This window comes from Lactuca sativa, chromosome 2, assembly GCF_002870075.4.
Source record: "Lactuca sativa cultivar Salinas chromosome 2, Lsat_Salinas_v11, whole genome shotgun sequence".
NCBI classification, from domain to species: Eukaryota; Viridiplantae; Streptophyta; class Magnoliopsida; order Asterales; family Asteraceae; genus Lactuca; species Lactuca sativa.
This window is the reverse complement of record NC_056624.2, coordinates 206,864,879-206,878,670: the sequence shown is the minus strand read 5'-3', so window position 1 is coordinate 206,878,670 and position 13,792 is coordinate 206,864,879. Positions and strand designations below refer to the sequence as shown.

Below are 13,792 nucleotides of genomic sequence, written 5' to 3'. Positions count from 1 at the left end.
AAATATTATTTATAGATTTACTTATTTTCAAATTAATTTTGTATTTAATGTTTCATAATAGAAAATAAAATATCATATACAAAAAATAGAATCCATTGCATAAATTTAACGTCATACAAATAATCGTTCCATGGAAAGATAAAACAAATCAATAGAAGTTATAACAAAAATTTACAAACGAATTAGATACAAAAAATACAATCCATTGCCCCTTTGCTTATTTAAGATCAACCTGCAAGTAGCTAACTAATCTGTACAAATTCACCCTTGTTTCTAATCATTTTCTTAAATACTTTACAAACATAATTCATCCATAGTACCTGAACTATAGTTGCAGCCTTGTTTCTTCTTCTTCTGAACTCATCTCTTGAAACCATTGCTCTAAGCCTAGTCTGAATAGATACAACAGCTAGTTGTTTCCAGATGAAATCAGATATAAAATATGGAGCCAAACAAACCATACCTTTGGTGACACTATAAACAGACCTAACGGAAACGTGAATAAGACTTGTAACAGATGAAATCAAAACAATGTTTCCAGCTCTAGAAGCTTTTAAAAGATCATTAAACTAAAATCATTAATTAAAATTTGGGTTATATATTATAATGCTTACCTTTTGTGTAAAGATCTTTCATAAGCTGATTAGCAATACCATCTTGCAACAAATCCTTATGAAGAAGAAGTGTTTCCTATTTTAAAAAATGAAAACTAAAAAATAGAAAATAGAAAACATCATACTGTGTTTTTAAAAAAAATGAATACCATAGCGTTACATGCAGATGGGTAACCTGTTTTTGAATCCAAAACTATGTTTTCTGCCATTTCTATAACGACAGATTTGTCAAGACAGACATGACAAATTCAAATGGAAAGTTAAAAAAAAGATTTATGACATCATCGATGATGTCATCATTAGAAATTAAGATTTAAGATCTAAATAGCATGGCCTAGAACAGGAATTTTGATTGAAGATTTAATTTGGGAAACAAGATTGTTGCTGCCTCTTGGAATCACAAGATCGATTACATCATCAAGCTGCAGTGGAATCAGAAACGGAATTGGAATTGGAATCATGTATTCCGTTTAAATAAATAAATAAGATTTCAAACCTTAAGGAGTTGAGGAATTTGTTCTCGAGAAGTCACAAGTGTAATAAGCTCTTTACCAATTGTTTTCGGGATTACTGAAGTAATAATCATGAAATTTGAAAAAAAAAAGAAATTAGCAACAATGAGTTTAGAAATTTAGACTGATTGAATTTACTAAATTAACCTTGTGCAAGATAGCATTGGATCGTTTGGCTTCTTTTCCCCCTTTAAGTAGAAGCCCATTTCTGGTTCTAATAGCCAATGATGCTATCTGTTAAAATTATATAAAAAATCAAAGACTTGAATTATCATAAGTGAAATAATAAAGGAGTATGAGATTAACGATTGTTATACAAATTTTCACAAAAAATCACCTGAATTATCACATGAACAAATATCTGACTTAGAATGATGAACAACTATTGTATATAGTAGTTGCCGGATCTAATTATGAGAACATAATGTTAAATTTCAATGATATTAATCATTAGAGGAGGAAATTAAAAAGATGTATATTATTTTAAGCATATGTAATTGGTTATAATGTAAACAAAATAACATGATACAAGAAGGAAGACATGTCTGCAACATCTAAAAGGGAGAAAAACCTGAGCATCAGGCATGTAGCTACTGAGATGATGAATTAGTGAAGCACAGCTAGAGGAATTGATCAAGACTAGTGTATTTGGTAGAGAATGGTTGTATATAAATAAGCAAAAAGGCACGGTATGGTGTGGGTGTAGGCCAGGTGGGTTGGTAGTAAGAAGCAAAGGAATATTACCAAAATGCCCACTGCTAGATGTTAAACGGTCTGAACCCAAACCAGATTTCAAGAATGCACTTGACCATATGTTGCCATAACCACTTGACCAGTCAGAGCTGTATCCTCTAAAGCCGCCACTTGCCTGTATGTATTGCAGTTACAGGTAACAATATTAAAAGTTTCTCATTCTATTTCAAGTGGAAAAGTTGCAAGGGTAATTATTCCCTTTCTTCAACTTCACCTTGCAAAAAAGTAGATTTATATATTTATTGGATTTCATTATCCCTGTTCTATAGTATTTTTTGTATATGATCCAAAAGGAATAATTCTTTTTTGGCCCGTTTTGTTAAAAAAAAAGGACGTTAAGTCTATATCCTCTTTTGGTCTACACTTTTTCCTTTAACTGGTTTTCTATTTCACAGGTTTCTTCTAAACGAAACAAAATAGGGGAAAAACAAAAGGTAGATACTCGATTCGTTCTCTTGATATTGTGTCTAGAATGATACACAATACTGTATCACCAAATGAATCCAAGGTAAAAGTTCATTTTTGAGATTTTTCTTCTATTTTCTTTAGTGATTTTATATAAATAATTTAGAAAGGTAACAAAAGAAGTAAACTAACCTTATCATGGAAACTGTCTAAAGGTCCGTTGTTGATTTAGGAGATCAAAGGATTCACTGATTCCGAATTTTCCCCTGCAAGTGAAAGGGCTACCAACTTCCTCTGACTATTAGCTAGTTTACCGCTTAATGTTTGAGTCATGAAGGATGCCGAATTGATTGTGTCATGTGAACAGTCAAAAGGGTAAAATAGTAAATAATGATTACAGAAAGAACAAAAATGAAGGTCATGACTTTTTAGTTTTTACCCTCAAAGCAATTATTAGAGGAAAATGAGTTGACTCGGTTTGCTGAAGAGCTGCAGCTGTGTGTTCCAGCATTCCCTTTTAAAATGATGCATCAACAGAACACTCCATAAATGACTTATTTGATCAAACAACCTCAAGATATTTTGAGAAATAAAATGTTGTTAAAGGAAGGGATGGATGTAGGATATTGTTTTTTATATCTAAACACTCCATAAGCTTGAACTTGTTTTTTATATCTAAATTTAGTTTGAAATTTTTTAACAAGTGTGTATCCGGAACCGGAACCGGTTTCGTCGGTTCCGAGGGCACATGGGTATCGGTTTCAGAAGTGAATCGAGCAAGTCCAAAATCAGCAATATGAATAAATTAAGTTAAAAATGTTCATTTCACTAAACATATATTATTATTATACAAGCAGTTTCTACCTTTGGCTCAAAATATAACTTCAAAACACCATTAGGCATCGTAAATGAGCACTTTTTTGGTGTATATTATTCAACATTGTTCCCTGTAGTTACTTAGAATGATAAAAAAATTAACAATCTAATGATCTTTATTAAATTATATGTGAATTAAATATTTACATGATCAGCTACTGCCTGTATGTTATATCCGGCACCTAGTTATATTCGACACCTAGTTATATCCAGCAGTTGACACCTATTAAACTGCAAAAGAGCCAAAACATAAGCTTTCTATGGCTATTTATTTTACCATGATGCGGATGAAATTTTCACAGCTTTGCACAATTCATACTAATACATGTGTAATGCTAAAAAAATGGAGAGAAATAACAATTACCCGAAGAGAACAATGTTGGTCACATGGGACATCTTCTTCATCTGTCATGCTCCAGGTACCTGGTTAAAAAAAACTGATAGTCCAAAATCTATGTACCCTTGCATTGATTGGAAGAATCTTCATAATCCTACTACATACAAACAAATAATCAATAATATGAGCTACCATATGTGTATGCTATCCACTTCCTTTTTCACTAAAGAAATCGGTGTGTAGACATTTAACAAACAGTTGGCATGCAACTAAAAATCACCCAAATTAGAGAAAACACTTATATTAATTAAACAATACGATGTTGATAGCAAATTTAAAACATAATACAAATTAGAGCGCACATAATCAAAATCCGAAATGAAATCACCTTCAAGGGAATAGTGGAGGCATAAGATGTTGACAGAAAAGATGAGTGAATGGGTGGATTGGGCAGAACTGTAAGATCTTGTGGTAGGGAGGTGATGAACGGATGGCATGAGTCCTAGAAAATCCAGACCACTGTTTGGTGATGTTGGAGCACAATAACCCTTAAATAGAAACAAAATATTTTAGCTTCACCAATATACTACAAAAGTAAACAATAATAATAATAATAAATAAATAAATCACCTTTGATTTAATAAAGCTTCACGATCCTTCCTGTATAAGGTCTCAAACCATGGATCATGACCCCATTTTCTTTTAAATGTTTGATAATCGATGTGGTGGTTGATATCCTCACAACCCCTTAACAACCTTCAAACACCACCTTACAGCCTCACCTGTAAATCAAAAAAAGATAAATAATAAGAATGGAGAATAAGAGACTGTGATACGCAAAATCTGAACAGGCATATATAGTGCTTTCATACTTATGTAGTAGTGGTGGTTGAACATTGGTCATATTCTCGCTAACCCTACCCACCTCAATTCAATGATGAATCATAACAAAGGAAAAAACGTCAATGATGCTTATGTTGTAGAGAGCACTACTTCACGTTTTGAAAAAAGCCCTAGAATCGTCCATTCAATTTTGTGTGTGTGTTTGAGAGAGAGAGAGAGAGTGAGAGAGAGAGAGATAGAGACAGCGATAAGTTTGTGCGTATGTGAGAGTCTGGCATATGTTGAATATGGTTCTTGCAAAAAGAAGTAGAATCGTCCCTTCAATCATCCCTTGCCTCTATTTCACGTATTTGGATTCTTTATGTTGATCGTTATCATCGTTGGCGTGAGGCATTTGATCATGAAAGCCAGAGCAATTATGCTATGAAGACGAAGGCCCTAGGGCTTTTTCTTGCTAATCGGAAGAGGCGGGGGGGTTAATTTTTGGGATCCAATAGGTGGGTGAAATCCCGCTTAAAACGCGTGTTTCATTAAAAAATTATAAAGCGACATACTTAGATGACACACATCTAATGAAAGGCGCCCTCCGCATTTTCTTTTTTTTTTCTTTTCCGACAGTAATTTTAAGGCGCGCACAAATGCGTGTCTTCTATCCTTCAAAATGTTGAAAACTGACATTATTTTTTAGGGCACACACAAATGAGTGTCCTTTATCAGCGCGTGTCATTGTTTGCGTGTCCTTAAAGGCCTGTTTTCTAGTAGTGGATTCTCGTCACCTTTTCATGGATATAAAGTTCGTCGGAAACAAACTTAGAGTGAAACAGTTATGACACTTTTACGTTATTATCAATTTTAGCCCCTAATGGAGTTTTGTGACAAGGCAACCCATGCATGCAAGGAATGCATGTGTGTGTTTAGCTGGGTACGCCCAGCGTAAGTTGGGTTACGCCCAACGTATAATGTTATATGGTCGCAGGTGTAGAGAGGCGTACGTCCAACGTACGCTCAATGTTTCTAAAACCTTAATTTTAGGGTTGTGTCACTATAAAAGGAATAATATGCCTTAGGGGTCAGCCTCCATCTCATCTTTAGACAGCCACCATGAAACCCTAACCCTCCCTTGAGTGTTCTTGGAGCTTTGGACGCCATTAGAGAGCATTTTGGTGTTGTGAAGCCATTTTTCAAGCAAGTGAAGAGTATAGCAAGGTGGTGGATCAAAGGGGAAGCAGTAGATCCAAGATTGTGGTTCCATTTCAGATCATTTTGAGGTTTAAATTCTGAAACTTTCCTCAAGTATTCTTAGATCTATGTTAATGGAGTTTTGGACCTTTTAGCTCCCAAGAATGGACCTTTATGACTCAACTCATTTTCTAGGTCCAGGGTTGCCACCCTTAGTGTCATATAAGTCCCATATTCAGTAAAGTTTCAATCTTTAGGGCTCATTTGTGACCATGCATGAGATCTAGCCCTTTTCATGGAAGTTTGTTGTCACATTTCAAGTTTGGGCTCATTTGGTGGGTTGCAAGCCACCAAGTAACCAACTTTATGGATTAAGACATTGAAGAGGACTTGGATCTGTAACTGTAGCTTCTGGAATGGAGTATTAAGCACTTAATGGGAAAAGTAGTTTAACAGAGGAGTACGATGGGCGTACATGCAGGTATGCGCAGCGTACACCACCTTCAGCTAGTACGCTTAGAGTATAGAAGAGTACGCCCCACATACTCATTAGTTATGGGCTCGATGTGTTTTGGGCCTCGAGTTTGGCCAAGCAGTGGACTTTAGGTCTTTGGGCCTTAGTGGGCCATCAGAAGTCGGATGTTTTGGTCCAAGAATATGTTTGGGCTTAGGGTAAGGCCCATTAGAAGAATTGGGCCCAATTAGCAAATTGGGCCATTAGTGGGCCACTAGTGGGCTTCGAAAGCCTACCTAGTGTTGGGCCTTAGATATGGACCAAGTTAGAATAGGGGCAAAATGGTCATTTTACCCTAAGAAGGATTATTGATTTGGGCTAATTGTCATTTTAGGTAATGGTAGCTCGGGGATTCGAGAGACCAACAGTTTGGGGATCCGCCAGCTAGCAGCGAAGGGTTATTCGCAGGGTTCTACAGTCAGTTTGTGGGGTGAGTCTCCTCACTGTTTGTATGGATCTAAGGCACCAATGTCGGCCCATTTTGTTTATGTATGATAGGAAGACCTGGGGATTAGCCCTAGGCATTATGCACGAAAGACCAGGAAGTGACTCCTGGCACACAATATGTTATTATGTATGAAAGACCAGGAAGTGGCTCCTGGCACACTATATGCTGATTAGCTAAGTAGAGTAGTATGTATGCTAGTTATGTTTGTGATGCTTGCATGGATGCCCAGGAGGTGGCTCTTGACACTTGTTTGTAAGACCGAGGGGGTAGGCCCAGGCTTGGAAAGAAAGACCACGTGCGACCCGTGGCATAATGGCAAGACTATGTTTGGCACATAGCACCTTACTTTATTATGGATATGTTTGATATGTATGTATCACAGTATTTATGGCATGTATGGACCAGTTGATATGTATGGTATGTGGTATTTGGGGAACTCACTAAACTCCGTGCTTACGCTTTACACTTTTGGTTTCAGGTATCTTCAGTTTTCAAGAAATAGGAGTTCGGGACGATCACAACGCATTCACCCATGTTATTCCGCATTATGTGATCTTTTGGATTAGATTTTGCTATTTGTTTTAATTGAAATGTTTTCAATGTCTGGAGCAAAGATATTAAAGGTTTTCTTATATTAAAAATGAAATTTTTGGCCTTAAATTTTGGGATGTTACAAGTTGGTATCAGAGCCTTGGTTTGAGGGATTCCGGCACACTCTCAGGCGTGCCTGGACTCAAGCTGAGGACTTAGTATGAACATTTTCAAAATAAAAATCATTTTTTATAAAAGAATTTTGAAAGGAGTCTGAAAAGAGAAAGAAACTTTGAAAAGAAAGGGGTGAGTCTCCTCACTGTTTGTATAGGTCTAAGGCACTAATGTCGGCCCATTTTGTTTATGTATGATAGGAAGACCCGGGGGTTAGCCCTAGGCATTATGCATGAAAGACCAGGAGGTGGCTCCTGGCACACAGTATGTTATTATGTATAAAAGACCAGGATGTGACTCCTGGCACACTATATGTTGATTAACTAAGTAAAGTAATATGTATGATAGTTGTCTTTGTGATGCTTGCATGGAAGACCAGGAGGTGGCTCTTGGCACTTGTCTGTAAGACCGAGGGGGTGGCCCCAGGCTTGGCAAGAAAGACCACGTGCGGCTCGTGGCATAAGGGCAAGACTATGTTTGGCACATAGCACCTTACTTGATTATGGATATATTTGATATGTATGGCTCACTGTATGTATGACATGTATGGCCCTGTTGATATGTATGGTATATGGTATCTGGGAAACTCACTAAACTTTGTGTTTACGGTTTACACTTTTGGTTTCAGGTATCTTCAGTTTTCAAGAAATAGGAGTTCGGGACGATCGCAGTGTGTTCACTTATGTTATTCCGCATTATGTGATCTTTGGGATTAGACTCTGGTATTTGTTTTAATTGAAATGTATTCAATGTCTGGAGCAAAGATATTAAAGGTTTTCTTATATTAAAAATGAAATTTTTGGCCTTAAATTTTGGTATGCTACATTAAACCTCATATAAACAAGGATACATAAGATACTTAATCTAAATCCCAAAGGACTTGGACCTAAACCCTAATCACTAACAATTAGATAAGATATATATATATATATATATATATATATATATATATATATATATATATATATATATATATATATATATATATATATATATATATATATATATATATATATATATGTGATACTTGAGCAACAAATGGTCCAGCATGATGAAATACATCTTAGTAAATATCAAGAGGGTTATAGTGTGACATAAAATAAAGATATATCATATGTTAGGGAGTTTTGTTGAGAACATGATATTAACTCAATGAGGATCCAAGAAACAAAAGCACATCGGATGAGGTGGGTGGTGGCTTTTTTATATAGGGACACAGATATCCGACATGCTATATTTGGCTTATAATGAAATATCTTGGGCTTACTCTGCCTTTACGACCACTACTAGTTCAAGCTGCATTATATCAACATATTTATTCGACTCTATTACACGTTTTAATGGAGTTCATGCGTTTTTTGTAAAGCTGTTTTCTTGCATTTACTATACAGTGTTTTGCATTTCTATGTATACAATGTTTCTGCATCTGCATTTACATGGATCGCTTTCTGCATTAAAATAATAGCATTATGGGCGACAACAAGCAATAACGGCAAAGCTATGCTGTTAGGGGCGACATCCGAGCAACGAAGTATTATTAGCTAAATGCATCATTTGCGACTTTTTTTTTATGTATTGGGGGGAGATCCGTCGCCCCTTTAATTTGCACTTAAATTTTGTTTTGGGAAAGGAGAAATTAAAATAAAAATGCCACATGCAAAGCACGTTGAATGTGAATGTACATGCACCTAATCATAATATTGCATGAGACTAGCTTCGATCACCCCACAAACCCACACAAATTTGTTTCTATATATTAATCATAATTAGAATTAATATTCTTTTTTTTCTTTATTATTATATAAGAACATATCGAGATTAATGTGTTAATATAATCATTTTACATTCCACTAGACCACAAAATAAATAATAAATAAATGTATTGTTTTCATCATGTATGGTATCATTGTTTGATAGATTGATTTGTGTTATATGTATAGAACACATGTTATTAGTATAAATGATATATTTTTATATAAATATACTAATAAATAAATAAATAGTAAAAAACACTTATCATCTAAGATGTAATTTAATGGCTGTGTTTGTGTAGAAAAGGTTACCATGCATTTTGATTTTCATTCATTAAGCTCGCATGCATTGAAGCTCTTCAACATCTCATTTACCCTTAGATGTTTGATTAAACTGTACGTAAATGATTTGCTTAATCTCTGCACCTAAATGTGTTAGAAAAAGAAATCATTAAATATTTGTAAGCTCAAATGTACATGTCTTTGACACTCATATATAACTCTGCATTTTAATTTCTTACATCTTTAAAACTTAAAAGGGCGACAAAAGTTATTGTTTCTACATGTCTGCATGTGTGCAAAATCTCTATATATCGTCGTGGTTAACATTTGCTTTCACTTAATGACTCTTTTGCAAATTTACCTGGTTACTTATTAATTACCGGTCATTATAAGAAATTTGTGACATCAATTGTAGTCTATAACTTTATTTTATTTTATATATGTCAGATCAATAATTGCATTTTATATAATATTGCGTCCAATCAAACTGGATGGTGTCTATCGTTGTACTTTTGTAAGAATGATTAAGGGGAGAGTTTAGAGTACTAATCATGTGATTCATGAGATCAAAAGTGGAGAGAATGAAATTAATTATATGTTCAAGCATTTTGTGGGGTCTTCAATTATTTGATACTCACTTTATTCCCATTAGTCACTTGTAATTCCCAAATTAGTATATTTTATAGTTATAAAAAGAAACTATAACTGTATAAAAAAGGTACGTACAATAAGTATCACAAATAAAAGAAGATTTGGTATTAGTAAAACAATCATTTCATATATAAGGTCTTCAGAAAATGTCCTCAATATGATTAGAAATCTTGCAAGTTTTTATGGCGTCTCGTTTTCAGATTAATTTGCCAAAAATATTGTCTTTCGCATTAATGTACAGTTGCTATGGAACATGTAACCAATGTTGCCATGTTATACGGTTGTAAGGCTAGAAAATTGTCTTTTACTTGCTTGGAATTACTGGTTGATCATAATATGTCTAGACAAGAGGCATGGATTCTCGTGATTGAAATTTTAACCGAAACTCTCGAGATAGAAGGTGGATTTTCTTTCACTAGGAAGTCGATTTACTCTTCTCAAATATGTATTTTTGAAGCCTGCGGAATATTTTATTTCTCCATTCGAGTTCATATCTTGGTTTTGAAGCTTTTGAAAGGAGCTGTAATACATTTTCTTGGTGAGGAGATCCTCCACCACTAGTCTTTTCTCTCGATCAGCATTGTCCATGTCCAAGTAATACATCTTAATTAGCTAAAGGGCTATATAAATTATGTCATTGGTGGAGGATCAATTGCAAAACAACCTTCGACAATGGATCTTTAAAGGCGTGATAATGGGTAATCATCATATAGAACTTTCATCAACACTTTTATTTGTCTAAGATTGCAAAATTATATATTCATGTCTGTTTAAACAATAATCATTTCCAATACGTAAGGTTGTCAAAACTTGATAATTAAACAATGTTTTTCATTATTCCGTATTGTTTTAATCCCAATCATATATTTCTTTTTATTAGAAGACATTATTCTTCTCCTTTTCTTTTTGAACGGCATTATTCTTCTCCTAAGTTGACGGCTTATGCCATGCTACATTATAATTTTGTTTTTATATGTTTTGGGAACTATATATATAGATATGAAAAAAAAATTGAAAAGAGAAAAGGCTCAATTATTTAGAACTCTATATATTTTAATTTCACTTGGTTGGGGACCAATTGGGATGATGATACCATTGCCAATTTCATAACTTAAATCTCTCAAAAAATTAATCACGAAATTCTTGTATTGGATTGGAGTTGGATATCCCATTAATAGGATATATTTTTTATATTATACTAGTAATATTTAATGTTTTCTTTCACCGGCAAAAATATTAAAACAACAAATGACATATTCTTAATAATATTTTCAATGATTTAAAGTGATATGTCTTGTTATTTTCTTCTAACAATAAATGACGATTTTCTCATGTCAAAAAGTTGCAATTAATATGTTTCTTCATTTGTTATTTTAAAATTTTATTTAAAAAATATTTATTATTTATATTTTAATATTTTATTTTCATTAATCAACTCGTGTAACACACGAGTTTTATATCTAGTCTATACTAATAAATAAAAATGATTTTGCCACATGTTATGTTATCATTTATTTTAACATTTGTCATTTTCTAGATATTTTTGAATTATATAATATTCATTTGTCATTTTTATAGTTTTTTATTATTCAAATTTCACCTATTAAATGTCACCTCATATTAATTAATTTTATAAATATATTAATTAATGTACATAATAACTTTCTATTTGCCAATTCCTCTTTCTATTAATATACTAATTAATGTATATGTATATTAATGTAGATAATATATTCCATTTGTGAATTCATATTAATTGCTTTTATTAGTATAAACTAATTAAGACTAAAATACATAAATACTCTATGTAGTTTACCAAATGTCACAAACTCAGTTGTTATTTATTTTTTTTATAAACATTGTCTTTGTGGTTACCAAAACGTGTGTGAGTGATATTTTTTTGCTCGCACCGTTATTTTTGGTCCTTTTAATAAACTCGTGTAATACACGGGTCTCACACATAGTATCTAATTAAGACTAATGTAATTCACTACTAGAAAACTTGTTTAATTTTCACGTTGTCTCCATTAGTAATTCATCAGACATGTGTTTCATCGACAGAATTCCGAATGAAAAAATATGTCGGAAAAAACACGAGAGTAAATCTTCCCAACAAATTTTGCGACTTCTCCACAAACTTTTCATGTCGTAGTCTTGACCGATTACCAATGGAATGCATTGGTACAATTTTCTTCTTTTACCGCATACTACCAATGGATCATATTTTCAGGGTCGGTCCATAGATATTCCATGCCCTGAGCGAAGATACTTAAAAATGCCATTATATGCCCTTATATTTGTACCGAACTCAAAAAAAGTTTAAATTTATTAAACAAAATTGAATCATATTCTTTTAGTGCTCAAAGAATAGGCAAAAAATTTTCTCCAACAAGACCAATCTACAAAAGAGGGAAGTCATGTATATTTACAAATGGCATGAACAAAAAACCTTGGTCAAAGTTGCATCGGCTAAATCTTTAGGTGCCAATTCATGAAATCCAAACCAGTTCTTCCATAACCCCAAGTATAACATGCAAGTTTTTATGCATTAACAAGAGATTTGCTTCATCATCAAATCCATATCATAAAACTGCTAATGTAGCCCCAAAATCCTGAATCAAGAGAGAGGCAAAAACAACAAATGTTGTGCCTTTTGTTCATTTATTTTTGTATTTACAAAAAATACTCCAACAACTACACAAATCATACATCTCTGCACAAGCAATGCAATGAAGATTGAGACGAACACATAAAAGTGATATTTGAGCTTTGACTTTCATGATTTAGTTGAATCCGTATGTAAATAACTCATTTTCATGAGTATACACAAGCAATTAAGATTGAGACAAATACTTCTGTAACAAAGTGTTCTAAAAAGTGACAAATCCTAATTCATATATAAATATAAATGTAAAAAAACAACCCTAACTTATAATTTATTATTATAAACTTGTGTTTAAAGCCATTCATATCCTATATAAACATGAGATTTAAACAACAATGATAAAAAAACAAGGACCGCCAACCAAAATATTTGACAGATTATAGAAATGCGTATATAAAATTTTTAGAACTTCAGAAAATATCAGACATGCATATATCAAGAAAAAAACATAGAAACACGGACTTATAACACTAAATCTTATATCAAAATTTTGGAAAAGGGAATTGCATCGATCCTTGAAAAATAGAAGTATCAGAAAAGCTTTCAGTCATGCGATTTTTAATGTTGTTTAGAAGAAAAAGATCAGAAAAACCTTAATCCTAGCCTCCTCGATATGAAAGATAGAATTAGAAAAACTTCAACCCTCGCTCTCTGTATGAAAGAAAGAATTAGAAATCAACATGTATTTTTTTCTTTAGAAGAAAATAATCAATCATGGAATCTTTGGTATAAAAGACAAAACTAGAAATACTCAAATACCTCGGTCTTTCAAACTCCTCGTAGTTCTCACAGTCTCTTCGTCTTCACCATGATTTTTTACCAATCGAGAATTGCCGCCCATTCCATTTATGTTTCAACATCCCTTAGGTCGTTCCCTTACCTTACCCATACGAGTTGGACATAATCTGATGCCCCTTGCTATATTGATGCCCTGGGCGACGGCCCAGCTCGCCCTGCCCTTGGGTCGGGCCTGCATATTTTCTACAGGTTTCATTAGCAAAAGTTTTCTAATTTACTGATGTTTGCTTTACTAGTCGGTAAAACGGCAATCAAAAAAGAGAAAAAAAAAAGCCAAGATTTTTCATTGCCCAAAATGTAGAAAAAAATCCCATGTATTAATAAACAAAAACTTACGTTTTATAAGTTCACCACAAAGATAATAAACATATACCTAAACTAAATGAATGTACGTGAGTTGTGTGGGTTAATAAAATAATGTTCAAATATTGAAATTTATGTTGTTTAATATGGTGTATG

At 33.4% G+C, this 13,792-nt stretch overlaps 1 protein-coding gene across 1 annotated transcript; it reads right to left on the bottom strand.

Moving 5' to 3' along the window:
* Nucleotides 1-934: 934 nt before the first annotated feature.
* LOC128132461 (delta-1-pyrroline-5-carboxylate synthase-like) lies at nt 935-13,376 on the bottom strand. Its single transcript, XM_052769046.1, has 6 exons — nt 13,295-13,376; nt 4,254-4,279; nt 1,698-1,994; nt 1,252-1,360; nt 1,111-1,184; nt 935-1,036 (listed from the first exon to the last, which is right to left on the bottom strand). Exons 1-6 carry the CDS (start codon nt 13,374-13,376, stop codon nt 935-937), a joined length of 690 nt encoding a protein of 229 aa, XP_052625006.1.
* Nucleotides 13,377-13,792: the final 416 nt, after the last annotated feature.

Coding starts and splice junctions, on each gene's coding strand:
- LOC128132461 (XM_052769046.1), bottom strand. CDS start 13,376: ATGGGCGGCAATTCTCGATTGGTAAAAAATCATGGTGAAGACGAAGAG. Junction 1,361..1,697: donor GCTACATGCCTGATGCTCAG/GTTTTTCTCCCT, acceptor TAATTTTAACAG/ATAGCATCATTGGCTATTAG. Junction 1,037..1,110: donor AAATTCCTCAACTCCTTAAG/GTTTGAAATCTT, acceptor ATTCCACTGCAG/CTTGATGATGTAATCGATCT.